Raw genomic sequence first — 21,662 nt, forward strand, 5'->3', positions numbered from 1 at the left:
GTAGTTTCCAAGCTTTTCATTGCAAATAAATGTGCTATGTCTATAATGTGTGTGTATATCTTAACATTTGTAGGTTCGAATGGCTTTGAAAAAAGCTGAAAAGGAATTTGAACTGAGAAGTAACTGGTCTGTTCCTGATGCTCTTCAAAAATGGCTACAGTTAACGCACGAGGTGGAAGTGCAGTACTATAACATTAAAAAACAGAATGCAGAAATGCAGCTTGCAATTGCTAAAGAGGAGGTAATGGCAACGCTCTTACTATATTACAAAATAGCAAGTGTACAATTTTGCTTACCATTAGTGTGGAGGTTGTGATCTAAAAGGAACCTAAGATGTTTTGTAAGACCCAGGAACATTTTGTTCCTGGGTCTTACAAGTGTGTCAAACATTGAATAAAGTGCTCATATTTTGGAATTTGTTTCAGGTTAACTGTCAGTTTATTAATTGCATAAAAGTAACTCAGGAAAGATTGAAAAATTGTTTAATTTCCTTTTTTTGTTTTCTTGCAAGGCCAATAAAATAGAGTATTTTGATAAACTGCCACATGTAACAACTCGGAGTTTCATTCAAAATAATTTTTTACATATGATTTTAGTTCACTCTTTGTTTCCTGTACTAGACAGTAAAAGTGTTCAAATTTGGGTGATTATTAAACAATCTTTTATAATGTTTTATTTGTGTGGAGGCACCTTTTAGACTTCGGGGGTGGGGGTTGTACACTGAAACCAAGAGATAAAAATAGAGTTTCAATCTGGTAACGAAGGGTCGAGTCAAATACTATTTGGACACTAAGTGATTAAAGTGAGCTGAACCAATATGCTGTAAGACCTGTGTGTAGGTAGTGGCCAATATTCACAAAATGTCATTAAAGGTGACAAGTGGGCAAATTGGTATCATTTTTAAAAGTTTGATTTTTCCACCTTCTCTGTATAGGGAGCTTTGTATGCATGTGTGTATAATATATATTTTTTTTAGCAGTGTACTTATATACGTCTGTAGCTTAGGGATTTTACGTGGACTTTCATGACAGGCATGCGGTAGAGCTCATTGTTTAATTTATGCTTTAGATGGAAACCATTTAAGTTCACGCAACAAATAATTTTTGCCCTCCAGTGAATGTACTAGATGGTAGAATATACAGATCCAAAATTACTACTATGATGGCATAATATTGCTTTTCATGTGACCAGGCTGGTCTTGCAGCATCACACACGCCAGTAGTGTTCCCCTCAGCTGTTATATTTGTGTTTTAGGCAGAAAAAATTAAAAAGAAGCGAAGCACGGTTTTCGGAACATTGCATGTTGCACACAGCTCATCGCTGGATGAGGTGGACCATAAAATTCTTGAAGCTAAGTAAGTATGTCACATAAAATAACAATTTTCTGTCCTCAAGCTTGCTTTTTGGGGAAATGTATATTATTGCTGTTGTAAACTTCTAAATGCAGAGTAAATGGCTGCAAACTGCATGATGGGCTATATACCAAGTACACGAAGTGCAGCACTATAGGGAAGCCTTGCCATCTCTCTGCTGGCCTTGTTGGGGTGTAGGCCCTCTTAAACCTACATCATATAAAATGATACTGATTGGAGCATAAAAGGTCCATTTTGTTGTCCAACATTAATTACTTATGTATTCACCATTTCAGTAACCATTGAATTGTATCGTTTTGTTCTTATGCAATATAAACTTTATTCACCAGGAAAGCACTTTCTGAGTTAACCACATGTTTGCGAGAGCGTCTTTACCGTTGGCAACAAATTGAGAAGATGTGCGGTTTTCAAATAGTTCACAATTCTGGTTTGCCAAACCTGACGTCCAGTTTATATTCTGACCACAGCTGGGTGGTTATGCCCAGAGTTTCAATTCCTCCTTACCCAATTGCTGGTGGAGTGGATGACTTGGATGAAGATACACCTCCAATCATTTCTCAGTTCCATGGTATGTAGAATCTTCTTTTACACTTTGAATCCTATTAATCATTAATTGCTGTTCTTATTTAAATCACCAAATACTGGTAATATCTTTGAGTGTTAAGTGACACTTAAGTGTAAGTTATACAGTTGCTAAAGTATAACATTAAGAAATCATTTAACATTAACAATGTAATTTAATACTGTATATGCTGGGGAGATGAGCTTCCAAGTGGGCCTAATTTTTATTTTCAGTTAGCCTGGCACTTTACTTTTGGTGTATGGGGTTTTACGTTGAGTCTGTTTGCACCCATTTTCATTTGTAGTGCGCTCAGAGGCATCATAATGCATCTAAATCCCTAGTTCTCTGAACATATAGGCTAGTCTGTACACACCAGTTTTCAATGCCAACAAGGAATGGCAAGTTAAGTATTATGTGTTTTCCTACATTTATATGTTGATTCCATTTGAGGTGCCAACTTATCACCATAGGGAGCAATGTTCCTCATTTCCAGAAGCGCTTAACTGCATTTTAAAGCCCTCTGCACTGGTTCATCAGATTCAAAGAACATTCGCACAGATAAAGTATATGAATCAAGTTAAGGGTTCATGGACTGATGGTTATTAGGACTGGTCACTTTGTGACCTTTTCTTTATTTTACCTTGGTTAATGTCAGTATTTTATATAATGTATATAGGTATTTTGTATGACCCCAGGCCAGGCTTGGCTTAACCTGTGAAACTACAAGTCCCAGCATACCCTTCCAGCAATAAGCTGCTATATATTGGCAAAGCATGCTGGGGCTTGTAGTTTCACAACAAAATTGGAAAAACTGGAGTACCACAAGTTAGCCAAGCCTGGCCTAAGCCATTGATTTGCAGCCCATTTAATTTGTTGTGTAAGTAATTCATTTAAAATTCTAAGATTTAGTTATGACTTTCCATTTTTTAAAATGTACCAATATTTGCTTGCTTGTTTTATATCAGTAGTCACAACATCAAAAAGGTTGGAACTGCTGACTTAATCATGATAAGCATTACATAAAAATAGTTATTATGTAAGCTGCTAGGCATTCTTACTAATTTTACATATGACCTATATAATAATTCTTTCCCCCAATTAGCGGTCAGTGCTCCAATTTCGGGGAACTGTTGATTTCCTGCTGAGAGAGGTGTGGGGGGGTGCAGCTTTACTCTTGTTTGTGCCTCTGATATCAAATCTTTCTTGCTCAGTTGATTTGAAGCAAGAGATTTATTAGTAGCAAATATGTCAGGTTAGAGTTGAAAGATCATAGTGTGTATGATCATAGTGTGTGTGAACACTTATATTTGAGAACTTTGTAGCACCTGCAACTTCATACAAGAGCAGTTTCACATTGGGGCCTGTTTCACATTTAGTAAGTAGACCACTGATTAAGAACCTACGTTTGCTGGCAACGGCTTCCATTGTGCTCTCAGCTCACATGTTAAGTACAGATTCCCAGACACTTGAGCCGCTTGAACACATATTGATGTGATCACAGGTGTTACATGCATGAAATAGATTTCTTGGGTCTAGTAAGACCCAGGTCATCTCTGTAGCACTAACAGATTAGGGATGATGTCACATACAGCCATGGCTAAAAGTTTTGAGAATGACACAAGTATTGACTTTCACAAAGTTTGCTGCTTCAGTGTTTTTAGACGTTTGTCAGATGTTGCTATGTTATACTGAAGTAAATTTACAAGCATTTCATAAGTTTTAAAGGCTTTATTGACAATTATATTAAGTTTATGCAAAGAGTCAATATTTACAGTGTTGACCCTTCTTTTTGAAGACCTCTGAAATTCGCTCTGGCATGTTGTAAATCAACTTTTGGGCCACATACTGACTGATGGCCGCCCATTGTTGCCTAATCAATGCTTGGAGTGTGTCAGAATTTGTGGGTTTTTGTTTGTCCACCCGCCTCTGGACCACAAGTTTACAATGGGATTAAGGTCTGGGGAGTTTCCTGGCAATAGACCCAAAATTTCGATGTTTTGATCCCCGAGCCACTTAGTTATCATTTTTGCCTTATGGTAAGGTGCGCCATCATGCTGGAAAAGGCATTGTTAGTCACCAAACTATTCTTGGATGGTTGGGAGAAGTTGCTCTTGGAGGGTGTTTTGGTACAATTCTTTATTCATGGCTGAGTTTTTAGGCAAATTTGTGAGTGAGCCTACTCCCTTTGGCTGAGAAGCAACCACATATGAATGGTCTCAAAATGCTTTACTGTTTACATGACATAGGACTGATGGTAGCACTCACCTTTCCTTCTCCGGATAAGCGTTTTTCCAGATGCCCGAAACAATCTGAAAGGGGATTCATCAGAGAAAATTACTTTACCCCAGTCCTCAGCAGTCCAATCCTTGTACCTTATGCAGAATATCAGCTGTCCCTGATCTTTTTCTTGGAGAGAAGTGGCTTCTTTGCTGGCCTTCTGGACACCAGGCCATCCTCCAACAGTCTTTGCCTCACTGTGAATGCAAATGTACTCACACCTGCCTGCTGCCATTCCTGAGCAAGCTCTGCACTGGTGATGACCCGATTCCGCAGCTGAATCAACTTTAGGAGACAGCTCTGGCGCTTGCTGGAATTGGGCACCCTAAAGCCTTCTTCACAACTATTGAACCTCTCACCTTGAAGTTCTTGATGAACCGATAAATGGTTGATTTACGTGCAATATTACTAGCAGCAATATCCTTGCTGTGAAGCCCTTTTTGTGCAAAGCAATGATGACTGCACGTTTCCTTACAGATAACCATGGTTAACAGAGGAAGACCAATGATTTCATGCACCTGTTATTTTAACTCAATCAGCATGACAGAGTGATCTCCAGCCTTGTCCTCGTCTCCCCTGTGTTAATGAGAGAATCACTGACCTGATGTCAGCTGGTCCTTTTGTGGCAGGACTGAAATGCAGTGGAAATGTTGTTTTTGGGATAAAGTTCATTTGTTATGGCAGAGAGGAACTTTGAAATTAATTGGAATTCATCTGATCACTATTCATGACTTTCTGGAGTATATGCAAATTGGCATCATAAAAACTGAGGCAGCAGACTTTGTGAATAATAATATTTGTGTCATTCTCCAAACTTTTGGCCATGACTGTAGACCCGATCTAACAAGCAAATTACTGGTGATGTAACTTAACACGATATTAAAAAAAAAATTGGTTTCCCTGTAAACTATAGAGGTTGCTTAATAAAATTAGTGGTATATATTTGGGGTTAAATTTTATGTATGATGATAGTAACAAAAGTAGCATGTTATTTTTTTTTTTTCTTGCCATATAATGCCCAAAAAATACGAGGATATTTATTGGATGTTTGTAAAAAATAAGGCCCATTTGTCCTGGAAAAAAACTGACATAGACAGCATGAAATAGAGTAAATTGTTACCATAATGTCCTACATGTTCTACCTTGTTAACAGAGCCACCTAGTGTCAGCACTGACTATCAGAGAAAATGTACCAAGTAGATATTGCTGTTCAGAAATGTTATAAAGTATGTAACTGTTAATAGTAATAAAGCTAAATTATGTTTTCATTTGAATTATTTTTGTATTTGTTAAATATTTAAATTCCTTTTCATTAACATATTCATCACTCTGCTATGGTCACTTAAAATTCCTTTTCTGTCTCTAAAGGTTCCATCATAAAATCTCATGGAACATTGGCAAGAAGTAGCAGCATGTGTCGTCCTCGACGTAATGTTATTCCACCTTCCCCCAAGTCTCAACACGTTCTTCAATCACCTGATCCAGACATCCTCTCTGTATCCAGCTGTCCTGCTCTATACCGCACTGAGGAGGAAGAGGATGCAATATATTTTATTGCAGAAAAGCAGTGGTATGAGAAATTTTGTCACGCTAATATACTTAAAAGGTATATTGTATACAGATATAAGTATACATTCATAAATGCAAATGCACATTTTAAAACATTACAGTATAATAAATGTACATGTGATTCACAGAAACATTATCACAAGTATAAATGATGTGCAAAACCTGGAGCAGAGGCAAGAATTAATAAATATCAATGTACGATTGTCTAAAGGCAAATTGGTACATTTATAAAAACTTAGGCTTAAATTATTGGCAATCTAGGGCAAGAACTGGTGCACTTTTACAATGATCATCAGTTAGATCTAGAAGGGTTGGCTTGTTTGCACCATTTCAATAAATTTGTCACAAACAAGTTTTTGAAGATATTTTTCGTTTTGTTTTCTCTAATGCCGAGCACTCTTTAATAAAGTTATCTTTGTTTTGGGGTTTTTTTTTCTTTTGAAATAGCCACAATTGTGTTCTGTGAACATTCTGGTCCAAGGAGAAGCTAACGGGAGAATTTAGATGTAGATTCTTTGTGTTCAAACCAGTGTTTCTTCTTTGAGAGACAGATATTGTTTATATTATATTGTCATTTTTGCATTTGAGCAAACTTCAGTATAACCAAAATGCTCTTGTGATGGAGTCCTACCGCATATAACTGGCCTAGCTGCTATTATACCTCTGCCGAAAGCCATCAGAAGTGTCTTGCAGCAGCATTATCCACACTGCCCCCCTCTGTCAGGTTTAGAGACCACAAGCGTTATGGCTAAGTAAATCTATTGAATATATACTGCATATAATGTAGTAATGCGATTTGTAACTAGACATGCTGACTTAATGAAGAAATGGGGTCTTGATGCAATGTTTACAGTCATGCCAGTTTTAATCAAAGTAATAGTATAGTTAATTTACTGTGTGATCTCATTTGGAATATATGACATTCGCACATATATTTGTAACATTTTGAATATATAAAAGTGTAATCATATTGTGTTCTCAGGGAAGCTCAAGATACTGGCTCCGAATGTGACTCTTTAAATTCTTCAATTGGAAGAAGGCAGTCGCCTCCATCAAGCCTGGAGGTGCAGCAGGTTAGCGCGCACATACGGAAGATCTCAAGAGAGGAAACCTCATGTGAGGAGTCGTTATCTCCAGACTCTCCTTTAGTAACAGATGTTTCTAAAGCTTCTTCCCCTGACACCACAGGTTTGACAGAAAGCCAAAGCATGGTTTTTAGCCCAGCTAGTAAAGTCTACAATGGCATTTTGGAGAAATCCTGCAGCTTACATCAGCTTTCCAGTGTTTTACCTGTCTCAAAGCCACCACACCCTGCGTTCTCTTCTTCTCCAAATGATGGCAAGCCAGTTCAAGAGGTTCATGGCATTCCTGTGCTAAAGACCACACCACATGATCTGTCTCAGAATGGAGAGAAAAAAAAGCAAAAATCTAAAATAAAAGTTCTCTTAAAGAAAATCTCAAAGTAAAGTCACTTGAAGGAAAAACATTGAACGAGGCGTTTTTTTAACGTTTTATGAATGTAACTCCATGTAGAGTTTCAAGACTGGATGTTCTGTTGCGATGCTCCGAAGTTTGATTGCCTACTATTTTATTGACACTGAAGGTCATGCCAACAATCACTGAATTTCATTAGAAAGTGGATCTGTTTACAGTCACTTTTATCTATTTATTTCTGCTTTTAAGTTTTTAGTTACAATTTTTAAGGAGCTACTTTGGACTTCCAAGCTTTAACAAACTACTAAGCCTATGTGGGCTTACCCAATCTCTTGTTTACCGGAGCATCTTCTTATCTTTCCAGAGAGCTATGACATTTTACATAATGGACTAAATAACTAATTGCACTACAGTTTTCCAGACTGGAAACGGATATTTGCAAGTGAAATAGTTTGATTTGTAAAATGGCAGATAAGAGGGTCTGTTTTCACTTTTAAATCAACTGGGTTTGTAAGTAGAGCCTAGAGTTTCTAATCAACGTGATTTCCGTAAAAGGAGCTCATACATTTTTGTATGGGAGGTTTGTTTAGATTCACTTATTCTTACGGTTACAAATTTAAGTCCTGCTGTAAAGATATTCTTTTTCTTCTCCGGGGCTTTTTACTGTGATTACACAGAGCTGTAAGCTGTATCATATATGTAGATATTATATAACAAGAGGACACGCTCTTGATACTTTATGCAAGTGATAATGGTGGAACTTAACAGGAGTTAATGCACTTAGATTGGTGCTTTTAAGTGCTATTAACAGTAGGCAGTTGTTTACAGGCAAAGGGTTAGTGAATTTGCTAAAATTCTACTGTGTCGGAGGCATTTACTGTATCACGGGCTGCCCCACTGATAACATTAGCATGCAGATGTGCTAAAGAAGCAATGTTTATGGTTTATATTTGTTCATAGCTCAAAACTGACACCATGGGTATTAATAAATATGTACTGTATGCCATAAACCTTTCACACTACCCTAGTGACTGATGCCTGCAGTGGGTGCACTTACTGCTCTAACTCACGTTTTGTCTCTACTCGAAGAGATTTGTACATGTTGTACAATGCAACTTTTAAACAAATACTTTTGCTACTACAGACAGTATGTCTATCCCTTTTGCCAATACTTCTACATGTTCTCTTGTTTTGCCTGTCCATATCTTAATCACTAGATCTGTTACATTTCATAATGTAAAATTTTCCAATAAACTAATTTATTCGGTTTCTGGAAAGTGATTTGTTTGCAAATGACACGTGCTCAAAATATAAAAAACACACATGCAGTAAATTAAGACAATGCTCACCGTATACAGTCACTGGGAGGTTGTATGCCACTAAGCGCAATGTTTAGATGAATAATAGTTTTTCACTGAGTGTAAATCAGTAGGAGAATAACGTTACCTTATACAGTAGAAGGAATAGTGTATTTAATAATATGTAAGTATACAAACTACAAATCAAGATGTGCGAGTATAATCTTCTAGTGAACATGCAGGTAGGGATATTGGCACACTAATTAATTTCTTGAAAAGACTGCAGTGTTCATAGTTCCGAATATAGCTCCTGTTGATGTCCTGCTTACCCCCTGGCGGGATGTCCTATTAGAGGAGGGGTGGGGATGTTGCTCCTTTTTTTAGGGTGCTTGATGTTGCTATGGAGCCCTATTTGCCCTTTCACCAGTGGTCGAAGTGAAAATAAAGAAGTGACTGTATGGTAAATGTAGGCAAATGGAATTTGAGAGGTTTACGATACAATCAAGCCGGAGAAGTGGCGGTATGGCACACCGAAGTATACCAGCCCATGTCAACCATGGCCTCCCACCATAGGAGGTCCTACTGAAGGGAGACTACCAGTTGTCCGTTTGTAGCTTAGCAGCACACTAGTGCCAACAGGACAGTGCTGCTGTATGGTAGATGGAGGCTGACTAATTCTCTATTATAGATATATAAACTGGATGCTGTCCCTGTTTTAGTGATCATAGTTGGAGAAAGAGAACTACAAAAATGTCTTTAGAACGAAATGTACACTGTGAGGGTGTTGGGTCTCTTCTCTGCATGCCAGTAGAAAATATCACGCCATTCTGTTTTGTAAAATGATTTGCAGAGAGAATGACACTTATATTAGAGCATATGGGGTTTCATTATTGACCATTTTCAATATTTCAGAAAACGTTATTACACTAGAGGTGCCCACTCTCATTTCTTTACTTGCTAGCTCTAATGAGCTTATTGGATGAAGGAGGAAGACTATAGAGACATCTGTGAATACATATGATAATTTATTATCTGGAAAGAAGGATGCAAATATACCTTTCAATGCCTATGATTTCCTACTATCTGGTAGGAATCCATTTTATTCATTAACACAGAGGTGATGGTGAGGTGTCTCACTTTGGATTTGATAATAGGAGTTTTGAGGAAGATCACATTGAAAAAAGAACTGTGGACTTTTGCATTGATTACATAATATTTTTTTATTTTCCCTTTTGTGTTCTGCAATCTCCTAAGCTTTGGGTGCATTTAGGCGCTGAAAACGTTGTAATTTTTTTTAATGTATTTTGATTGCAGAAAACTTATGTAACTTTTCAGTGTTAAACATATGGATTTATGTCCCTAGGGGTTGATTTTTTTTTTTTCATTTATGTAATCCTCCAAGAAGGCAATGATTGCTCTGATGGTAGGCAGAAGGTTACCTATAGACTAGTCAGGGAATTTATATGGGTTACAAACAGTCTGCCCTTATGCCTCAATAAAATTCCCTTAGTGCTTAATTTGTGTGCAGGATTATAACTTCTTCCATCATGTATTGTTTTTGTTTTTTTTAAAGTGTAGCTTTTAGCTTGTATGATACGGAGGCGACATAGCATATTCCCTGGTCAGCACAGTGGTTAGCATTGCTGCCTCAGTGCTGGAATTATGGGTTTGATTCCCACTAGGGTCATATCTATGTGAAGTTTGTATGTTCTCCCCATGTGTATTCTGGCTTTTCTCCCATAAATACTAGTAGTTTCATTGATGCTGACTAATAGACCCTAGTTTGTGTGGTAGGGCCTTTATCCTGTTGGCTCCAATGCGGCAGGAACTGATGTGAATGATTAAATATTCTCTGTACAGCGATGAGTAATATGATTAGTGTTATGTAAACAATATTCATTTCCTTTAATGCACACCTAGTCTGCAGGCTCTATGGAAAGGCATGGCTACTTGGGTTCCTATCCTTGTGTCTCATGGAGCTATAGTATTTGATTAGCAGCTTACAGTGGTCCAGAAAAAGTTTGTCAGAGATGATGGAATCTCATCAAAATTTCATTAGGGATTAGACCAGTCTTTCTTCTAGAGGTGGATATTATACTCATCGGTGTGAGAGACAATACATCAGGCCATTTTAACTAGAGCTGGGCGGGCTCGGTTCCCCGAGAACCGAACCCACCCGAACTTTGCCTATCCGAGTACCGAGCCGAGCAGGCTCGGTACTCTCCCGCCCGCTTGGTTTCCAAATCGAGGCCGAACGTCATTGTGACGCCGTCGGATCTCGGGACTCGGTTCTCGCGATAATTGAAATCCATAAATACCCGCCTCCACAGCAATCCCATCACCATTTGACAGAGGGACAGAGCAGGGTGTAGTCACAGGCTGATTAGAGCAGGGACAGAGAATATACCTTATTCTTCATCCAATTCTGATAACAATTGATAGAGGAGAGAGGAGTCTATTTTTTTTTTTTTTCAATATTTGGCACTACAAGTGCTTTTGGGGTGTCCCCCATTCTTTTGCATTAATATTTCTGGCTGTCAAAAGTCCTATTTGTCAGCAGTATCTAAAACAATTTGTAACACTACAAGTGCTTTTGGCTCAATAATGGATTCAAAGCAGTCCACATATGAGCAGAATGAGCAACCAGGTTCTGTCACCAGTCCTGATGGTAGTGTTCCCAGTACATCATCTGGGAAAGGCGATGTCAAACTACAGTCTTTTGAAATCAGTCAAAAAAACACACACCCAAATTTTTTTTACAGTGTTGAAGAGAAAAAGAAGTGTAACTGAGAAAAAGTTAACTGCCGATTTTAAAAAAAAAAATACATGCCATTCTACACACGCAGTGGCAAGAAAGAATGAGGCCTTCGCCTTTCTCTATTAGTGGCAGATCAAAAAATGTTACTGAGCCGCCTTCTTATACGGACACTCGTGACAAAGCAAAACCAAGTAATTTGAGGTCTAAAAGTGGTGCACAAATACTGTTATGCGTGAAAGCCGAGCTGTAAGAAAACAGTAAGGCATTAGAGGATGATGTATGCTCTGAATCAGAAATGACACCAATCCCTGTGGAGAGTCCATCCACCAGTGGTATGTCTAATCGTGAGCATTCTGTTCGTGACAGTGTACCCATAAAGAAGGTTCCTTTCAGCAGTTCTGCTGATGTGTGCCTTAACAGCCCGAGTGTAGCCGGTGATACACCAATTGAGGATGCCACTTTTGAATTAGAAGAGGATGAGGGGTAGATTTGTGTAGGCGACGAGGGCACTAATGATGATGATGATTATGATGCAGACAGATACCAAATTGCCTTTCTCAATTTCTATTTATATTCTAGTCTCTATAACGGCTGAATAGTTTTCTATTTTACTCCTAGTGGAGAGGGGGTCTGATGCAGACAGATACCAAACTACCTTTGTCCATTTATATTCTAATTCTACAGTCTATGCAGGCTGCTTTTTTTCTATTCAACTACAAGTGGAGGGTGTAATATACACTCAAAGATGATGGCTACATTGCCAATAATCAAAGATGGAGGAGGTAGACAACCAGGTTTGTCTGTATAATTTGCAGGCAAGTGTTCACATTAAGGATGGTCTACCAGGGATTAAACTGTTTTTTTCATAATTTATTAGCTTTAGAATTACCTCACTTATCTATGAAACTAGTGGAGCACTAAATTAGGTTATTTTAGACCAAAAAATATTGTATTTTGTTTCAAAAATGGCAAAACAAAACCAAAACACGCAATGACTGTTTGGCAAAACCAAAACACAACGGTAATCCAGATCCAAAACCAAAACACGGGGGTCAGTGAGCATCTCTAGTTTTAACCTTACTTAGGCACATATTTGGTAAAGATTTTTTTGTTTGTTTTTTGTTTTTTTTTATAAAAAAAAAAAAAGCCATTTTGTGTTTATTCTTGAAGGTAATGTGGACAGTGAATAGTTTGTCTAATTCCTACAGTGTTACATATTTCACATATTACCTGTCCTGTGACTTAATCCCCTACAGATGTATACCAACCTAGATATAAATTGTAAGTAACGTTTTTGTTTTGGTTTGTTTGTGTGAATATTTTTGTTTTGGGTATGCCTCAAGCCATCATTAGTAAATACAACTAACTACCAAAACATAGTCAAATCTACATTTATTTATTTTTCATCTGGAAAATGAAGCCATTTTGCAGATGGGGCCCACAATGGGTCTGTGTAGCTTCCTTGTGTCTTTTTAAGACATTTTAAGAATACATTAGTAGGCCTCACAAGTGAGACAATATTTTTGTGAACTTTCGGTACAAACCAATCCTGGTTCACATAGAAAACCATCCATCTTGAGCTATCCCACAGTACATGAAACCATACTTTGGAACAATATAATTAGTTGGCAAGGTGATGCCTGAATACTTTCATGAAGCCTTTTCAGGCCGAGGAGCTGTCATATTGGAGTGTCTGAAGACCCTCTACAATGGCAAGAGGTGAACCTGGTTGTTATGTGAACAAGAAGTTTAAAAAAAACCCAGGCTCATTATGTCTTCACCACTGAGGCCTCTGTCACCCTGGTGCTAAGCCTATTTTGGCATTTTTTGGGCTGGTCACATTCCAACATCAATATTTATGTGGTTACTGCATGAACAAATTTACAAAGTATACCTTGTTGTTGTTTTTTATCCAGAAGAAAAGCAGGTTGTGCAGCTTTCATACAAAGGAAAATGCTTTTGTTAAAGGATGAGACTGTGTGATGTAGTAATCTATAGGACTGTGTATTCTTGATTGTTGGATGCTTATAGCAAAATCATCCCATTTGTGTCAAAAGCAAGAACTGGAGTACTGAAAAGGGTACAAACATGTTTTCAGGATAACATGGAGTAATACAATCTTATTTGCACAGTAATTTTTTCCCTAAGAGTTATGTAATGGGGGTCATAGGACTGAGAAGGAAAATAAGTTTATTGTATATAGTGCCAATATTAACAGAAACAGGCTCAGTGACAGGGTGAGCTATGATTTATTTAGACGCACCCACTGCTGCACCCATTTAGGAGATGAAAAACCTTTCAGGATATATTTATAATCTCATTAATCCACATGTGCCAGCCCACAGTCATAGATTTAAATTGGGTCTGGACATTACCAAGCACTGCACAAACATTATTTCTGAATATTTAATCAGTTTTCTTAATCTGTCTACTTTTTAGTTTGCAAACATTTATCTTCATCAAACTTTTGTGTAGTATTGGATGATGAGGCTTGCTTTTGTTTATGTCAACTTCTATGAGAAAGAAAGTTTCTGAGATCTTTAGTTGGCAGATTGTTTGTCTTCAAAAATACAATAAAACGGATATAAAGTTAAAAATAACATCACAAACGAATTTACATACTTCAAAATACTTAATGTTTTTTTGGTGACAATCTAATTTTTCTTAAAGGAACCTTGAAGGTAAGACTGCGAGGACTTGCAAGTCTCCTAGTGGTTTCATTAAGCTACCCCCGATAGGCTTCCCAAATTTATAAATATATCCTATTGCTGTACTATATGACAGGTCTTGAACATTGCCTGTCTTGTGATCTTCCGCTCACACCTGCACGCACATCGCTATATTTTAGAAGCAAACCAACAGTAGGAGAATTTCCTGCTTTGACAGGTACATGGTATAATATTGAGAAATAAAAAATAAGGTAGACAAGGAACCCTTTATATCTTTGATACATATCCTGATCATACCACCATGTGTATGATCTTTGATTATCCCAGGACATGCAAAGATGGCTATAGGACCACTACCTACAAATCACTAGTACACCTGAAATATGGCTGTTTTTCCTTATGGCCCAGTTCATGTCAATAAGTTGCAAAAATAAGGGTACCACACACTTCCAGTGGGTCACATCAGGGCTGTGCGATAGGGGCGATCGCCCAGGCTCCAACACGGATAGGGGGTGCGGTTTATGAATATTTTAGGTTCATTTGGTTAAAATTGAGGACTGGGGGGGGGGGAGGGGGGGCTGCATTTTTGTTTCTTGCTAAAATATTAAGTTCTAGACTTTGGTTACAATGTTAATGGAGACACGCCTATTTATAGTCCCAAACCTTTCAGGTTTGTGTAAACATGACATAAAGGAGAAAAACATTTGCAACGATGTCCAAGTAGAAACTACTACTGCTGCTCATCAGCTGGTGCCAATGGTGAGCTGGTTACTTATAAATAATGATTGTCAAAAAGAACATAATTGGTAGTCACAATAACTGCCATGGCATCAAGTAGAAGTTGTCTTTTTGTTAAATCTTACCTTAAAGAAAACAATCATGTCATTAATAGCGAAAATCCCTTTAGAGTGACGTTTAAATGTATGGAAGACTTGGATATCTGTAGTTATCCAAAGCCAAGATGGTCTCCAGTGTAGATATTTTAACATGCTTAAAACGGTGGTAGATATTGAAAGCTTTACTATATAACGTTTTTTATTGTTTTCATTATATATAACATAAAATTACTTGTAACACAGTGTATTTAGCCATTTCTTGCATTCTTATGTTTGTTTTACTGACATAAGTGAGTTTATAACTAAACCTCATTATATGCAAATTACAAATGCAGAATTGCAGATTGTTCCTTCTAATTACACATTTCTTATTAACAACATTACTAAAGGTTTTAGGTCTCTTGTCTTAGTTTGCACATGTTGTAGTGGTGACAGGGATAACACTTTGACAGCAACCTGCTGGAGCCAGTTGATGGTATATTGTCACCTGAGATACTTCAGCATGGACACACTGCATAGATCGGAAATGAGTGCTATAACTGAATGCAGAACTGTCTCATAGTGTAGTACACTGTATAAAGGCATACTCAATCCAACACTTTATTAAAAACTCGTATTCATAAAATGAGACTTAACTGACTAGATCCTTTGCAAGGGATATTAGTCCCCCTTTCCTGTTGCAATAGAGACCGGGCTTGTTCTGAGTCACAAGTTACGAGTTACTGAAGTTCTTCTCCGACTGCTTAACCAATACTTCTGCCCAGACCAGACTGTGAGACAGTGAGGTGGAAAACCACCGCATACATCTTGTATTGCCTGTTTCATGAGGTATATATACACTGATCCACCACAATATTAAAGCCACCTGCCTAATATTGTAGATAAAGTAATATTCAAGCGCTGTGTATAGTGGTTCAGCGGAGGAAGAATGAGGTGCAAGGAAAATCAATCTAGCCACTGCGTGCAAAATAGATTGTAGGGGTAAGAGTCTGTTTCAGGTAAGCCCAGTAAGGAGGGAATTGTAATAGTCAATACGGGAGATGGTGAGTGCATGAATTAGTTTTTGCAGTGTGTTGTGTAAGATGTGCATATTCTGGAAATGGTTTTTAAATGGCTGATTTGAATATAGAGTCGATGTGGGTAACAAAGGATAGTTGTGAGTCAAGGATCACACCTAGTCAAAGAGCTTGCAGAGTGCAATTTATTGTCATGTTGTCAAAAGAAATATAAGTGTCCAGTTGGTAACTTCTGTGGGTGGGAATATTAACTATTTTTGAAAGATTGAGTTTGAGTTGGTGAAATGGCAGAAAGACCTTCAGTACTGCAGAACACCACAGATGGCGTGCGAGCAGGAGAGGATAAATGTAGGTATTATCTGCCTCGAGAAGATACTGAAAGCCAAACAAGCTTAGTTTTTCAAGATAAGTGGTGTAGATAGACAACAGACGAACCTTGGGGTACTCCAACTGATAAAGGAAGTGGAGCGGAGGTGGATCCAGAGAAATTAACACTGATTAGAAAGGTTAGATGAGGACCTGGATCGGACAGTGTGTTGAAGACCTAGAGATTACCATTCTCAGCTGACATTATTGTTGCTAATGTAACTGTTATGGCTTTACTGTCTAATCTCCCTTTCTCTGTATAACATTTGTGATGGGTACCTTTTTCTATCCGTTGCTTGCTTGTACTATCTTACTTTAATCCCCACTTATTTTGAGTAGATTTGTTCCACTATTCTGTCACTTTAGGTGGCTTTTCCTAGCAGCAGCAGCAGCAGCAGCAGCAGCAGCAGGAGCAGCTCACATAACTGTTTCTACCTCTATCTCTTTCTGGTGCTGTTGTGGTAAGCTGATTCAAGCCTTCTGTTGACTAACAATGGCACTCTGTCTTGTCCTCTGACAACTCAGGCTTTCCCTGTCGGAAATGCTGAAGTCAATGGCAAGTAAGGAATTAATCTGATGGGGCTGGTGTATGGTGGTCAGTATATAGATATATAATACACATAAATAAATAAAGGGTAGTTGAAAAAACACCCCCCCCCCCTCTCCCATATCCATGTCTGTGTATCCTCACCAATAGCTACAATTGTTTTTCCATTACCACAAATATTTAGTTTACTATATTTTAGAATGTACTCTCATTTGGGCTGGATAATCTTTTAATGTTAATGTATATAGTTGGGTTTTTTTTTTGTTTTTTTTTTAGCAAAAGACCATGTTCTTGTCATCACACCACAGGTACCATGGTCAGGACTACTGGATTCATGACTAATAGCGTTATCAAGGTCCCCTGTCCCACCCTTTTTGCTAGGAAGAGGGCAGGAGGGAGGCCTGCTGTCCTAGGAGTTTGGGAGAGGTACCTGGAATGTGGGAGTCTCCCAGGCATTGCGGGAGAGTGTGTAAATTTGATAAATCTACAAGTAAAACACAAAGCACAGGTGCACACTTCCATCCTTATACATACTTGCAAATCCCATATGATGGGATTCCAGCTGCATGCCAATATGAATACCCAATATGAATAGAAAGCAAAAAGATAGTCAACACTTGGTTTTATCACTGCAAAGCTGTGTTTCTAGCAAAATGAGAGCATGAAGTATTAGTTAATATTTTTCTCAAAACACTTAAGCCTGTATCTCAGCGTCAAGGGTCCTCTTTCTTGCAAGTCCTACGTTAACATCTGTGTTTCAAACACCATTAAATTGCAGTTAAAAACCAAATGCACTCACCTCTCTGGAATAAGGGTTTTCAGTTAACTAGAGATGGATGGTAAACCACAGCCAAAAAGACCTTACATAGGCCTGATAAACATCAGCTACGATGATGGGCAGTATTTAAAGAAAAAACAAAACAAACAAAAAACCTGAAGAAATAAGCCCTCGCTCAGTTAATTCGCTATTATACATGGTACTGGTTACAAGGCAATATAAAACAAAAAAGACAGTTATTATCAGCACTTGTTCTTAATGCTGCAAATCTGTGTGTATCGAGCAAAAGGAAAGCATGACGTTTCCCATAAAACTAACACTTAGGCCGATGGTACCATAGGTTGGAAACAAAAGGCACATATGTTTATCTTGTACCAGGAATAAGTCACAAATATAAATCTATAGTTACTGATAGGCAGCAAAGTATAGTGATGGAGAAATGTAGTGTTATGGATAGTAATAGCTGATATGATTGTGACATTATTAGGGATTTCCCGAAGTTAGAGCAGGCTTATCGGAGGGATCTCTCTGGTTCCCTCTTCTTGCCAGCACTTACATAGTCTATGTAACCAGAATCTAACCATGGCTGACATATCTACTGTAAGACACAGGTTACAGCGACTCTGTCTTACATTTATCCCAATGTCAGCCTTCCCTGACTAAGGAAAATAAAAATGAATTTGGTACATTTTACTTATGGCAAATATATTGCTCAAACCTTACATTTCAATGTAACAGACAGTTTATGTTTGCAGTACATTTCTGGATGTTCACTATTTGTAAAACAAATTCTTAGTTAGAGTATAAGTCATTTTCCCTATTTCTTCCTGTGCTCACCCTACATAATGTAATTAAAATATTAAGATGTGTTTCAATCTAGATGCATTGTCCCAATTTAATGTGTTCCCTCTGTATATTGCTATACCAAAATACATGACATGACAATTTGATCCACCAGGCAGTACAATGGATAACACCCCTTACGTTATAACATGACATTACTGATGACATGGCAATAAGTGATGTTGCAAACCTGATAATTGATGACACAAGGGGTAACATTGATGCCATCATCACTGATGACAGTAAAACAATGACATGTCAAATGGATGGAACTACTGATACTGACATCACTATGGTAACCTCTGGTCACTTCTGATATCTAAAATGGGACAACGCAATCTTTAACTACATGATGACACGAACATGTTACATAAATGTTGATATCAATATAGATTATATAAGTAGGTGACTTTCTCTGACAAGATCGCAATGAATACCATCAAGGATGACATCACAGACTGCAATATAGGTGATATCACAATTGGCACCATTAATATTATCTTTCGTTTATAAGGCACCATAAAAAGTCTAAAGCGCTGAACATGAAATTTACAGTAGTATACAATACACAGACAGCAGCGAACCATAACACATTACATAATACATGATTAAACTACATAGTTACATAAAAACCAGACAACTTAACAAATTACATGCAAATAACTTTGTAATCAATCAAGTTATTCACAGGACAGTGTGTAAGATTGATGATAATGACCAACGTGAAGGCGGCCTGGGCTCAAGAAAACGGCTTGCGAAGCAGAACTAGATGTACGGATGGTGATACAAATAGAAGTATGATACAAGGAATGAGTGCCCTGCTTGTGAGAGCTTACAGCCTAAAGGGAAATGGTGGCACCAAGTGGGGAACGGATAGAAATGATAGGCTTCAAAATAGAAATTACTTTTAAGGCATGCTTGAAGCCTTGGAGCGCAGGGGCTAATCTGATATGGTGTGGGAGCCTGATCCACAGGTAAGGAGCAGCCGAGGTGAAGTCCTGGAGGTGGCAGTTTGAAGAGGTAATCTGTGTGATCCTGAGGCAGCAATCATTGGCAAGAATGGTGTGGTCGCTGAGGAGTTTGTAGTTTAGGACGATTAGTTTAAATTTATTTAAAAAAATGTAAATTTAATTGTGTTGGCCACATGGAGCCAGTGTAGGGACTATCAGCGAGGCACAGTAGAGTTAGAGTAGAGAAAAATAAGGTGGCCAGCAACATTGAGGATAGACTGAAGGTGGGAGTTCACTAGGCCAAAGGGCAGGAGGTTACAGTAAGCAAGGTGAGAGAATATAAAGAAATGAATAAGACTCTTGGTAGCTTCCATCATGAGAAAGGGCTGTATTTTGGATATATTCCAAAGGTGGAAGTGGCAGGATTTTGATAGGAACTAAATATGAGGTTTGAAAGAAAGGGAGGGTGACCGCTAGAAAGTGGTCTTGAGGGACAGAGAAGAGGGTAGTGTTATCAACAGAAAGAGAGAGGACAGATGAGGGGAAATATTGGCAGGTGGGGGAAGACTGATTTCAGTCTTAGAAATATTAAGTTTAAGAAAGTGCTGGGACATCAAAGATTAGTTGGCCAAGAGACATGAGAGTTGAGGGAAGGGAAGAGGTCAGGGGATGAAAGATAGATTTGGGAGTTATCAGCCCACAGGTGGTACTGGAGGCCAAATGAGCTGATGAGGTCAACAAGGGAGGAGGTGTAGGGGACCAAGAACACATCCTTGGGGATATCTGAGAGGTAAGGGAAGAGGGGTGATGTGGAGACTGAAAAGGAGCAGTTGGTGAGGTAAGATATAAACCAGGAGTGAACAGCATTACTAGTGCCTATAGATTAGAGAGTTTGCAAAAGAAGAGGGTGGTCAACTGTATCAAAGGCAGCATCGAGGTCATAAAGTATGTGAACAGTTAGAGAGAAGTTCATTAGTGACTTTAGTAAGGGTGGTGGAGTGGAGGGAGCGAAATACTAATTGAAGTGGTTCAATGAGGGGAGGTATGGGGAAGTCAAAAGCATACTTGAAAAACAGGAACGTAATGGGGAGTGTGATAGGTTGGGGAGGTGGGAAAGCTGGGAGCAGACTTTGAGAAAGATTGAATGGAGGAGATGAGGGCATGTGGTCATGAGGGCAGGTGCAAGGAGGATAGTAGGGCACAGATTTCATCCACAGTTAATGGAGTGAAAGGGGAGAAAGTGGATGGGCTAGCGAGGTGGGGCACAAAGCATTGCATTGCATCCTCCTTACCGGTCCTCAGGTCTACATGTGTATGAGAAGGACAAGTCCAAAAGCAAGCAGTGTGAAAGTTGGTGTCATCAGGGGATAGCCAGGTTTCAGTGATGCTAAATGTGTTAGAGGTAAAGAGGTCATGGATGAAGGCCAGTTTCTTCAATACAGACCTGGCATTCCAGAGAGCACAGGAGAGAGGGAAGAGGAGAGGTGTGGTTGAGGTTGTTGGGATCGCTGGATTGCAAGGACGGGTAGGATTTTGAGTGAGGCGGTGACAGGGAGAGGGGTGGATGAGACAAAAGACAGAATTAGAAGGGGCATCACAACCAAAGAATATCAGGGGTTGACAACACTGATGATATCACAATGGACTACTGCATAGTGGATGACTTTTGTTAATTGACAGATAGTAACATCACTGATGACATCTACGTAGGTGACATTACAATGGAAACTATCACAAATGATATCACATTGGTTGGCATAACTGATCTAAAAAAAAAAACTTTTGGTATTTGGTGACGGCACTGAAGATATATAAATGACAGGATAACATAACCACTGAATGTCATTAAAGATGACATGACAATGAGTGATTTCATAGTGGAGTTACAAGAATGAAAAATCAAAATGGATGACATCATATGAGTGACATGATCCTTATTTGTTACACAACTGACAACACAATAGGGAATATCGCAAAATGAGACAGTGTAGTGGATCACAAGAGTTTTAATATCACAGTTGATGACATCACTGTTGACGTTAGAACCGGTAACACTGATTCACAATGGGTAGAATCATTGTGACAATACAGTAAGTACCATCCTTTGTGTGTATTTACAAGAGGAAATATACCAGGATGCATGTTATAGAGCAATAAACAATGCATATGTTCAGTGTTACTAGTCTTAAATAGTGTATAAAGTATCACAGAAACCAATCAATAGATACAGTTATAATTGTATACAATCTATATATTGTGTGTTTATCATTATAAATATAAGAAGACAGCAGCAACATTCACACATTTTATGATATTAAGAGTGGACCTTTTATCGGAACGTGTCTGTTTCACTAGTGGTGAAATAAGCCAGTATTAGTCTCACCGC

The 21,662-nt window shown here is 38.4% G+C and overlaps 1 protein-coding gene across 2 annotated transcripts in view; it reads left to right on the forward strand.

The window, feature by feature from the left end:
- Positions 1–8,484, forward strand: part of STIM2 (stromal interaction molecule 2) — a 76,717-nt gene extending 68,233 nt beyond the window's left edge. The window contains exons 8-12 of one of the 2 annotated variants that reach the window (XM_075194761.1): positions 74–241; positions 1,255–1,355; positions 1,703–1,941; positions 5,581–5,818; positions 6,764–8,484. In XM_075194761.1, the coding sequence (XP_075050862.1) occupies positions 74–241; positions 1,255–1,355; positions 1,703–1,941; positions 5,581–5,818; positions 6,764–7,247 (1,230 nt within the window). In that variant the 3' untranslated portion in view covers positions 7,248–8,484. The remainder of the gene's footprint in view (positions 1–73; positions 242–1,254; positions 1,356–1,702; positions 1,942–5,580; positions 5,819–6,763) is intronic. The other variant, XM_075194762.1, reaches the window with a different exon arrangement.
- The last annotated feature ends 13,178 nt before the right edge of the window (positions 8,485–21,662 follow it).

The sequence above is a fragment of the Mixophyes fleayi genome, chromosome 1 (assembly GCF_038048845.1).
Source record: "Mixophyes fleayi isolate aMixFle1 chromosome 1, aMixFle1.hap1, whole genome shotgun sequence".
In the NCBI taxonomy this organism is placed as follows: domain Eukaryota; kingdom Metazoa; phylum Chordata; class Amphibia; order Anura; family Limnodynastidae; genus Mixophyes; species Mixophyes fleayi.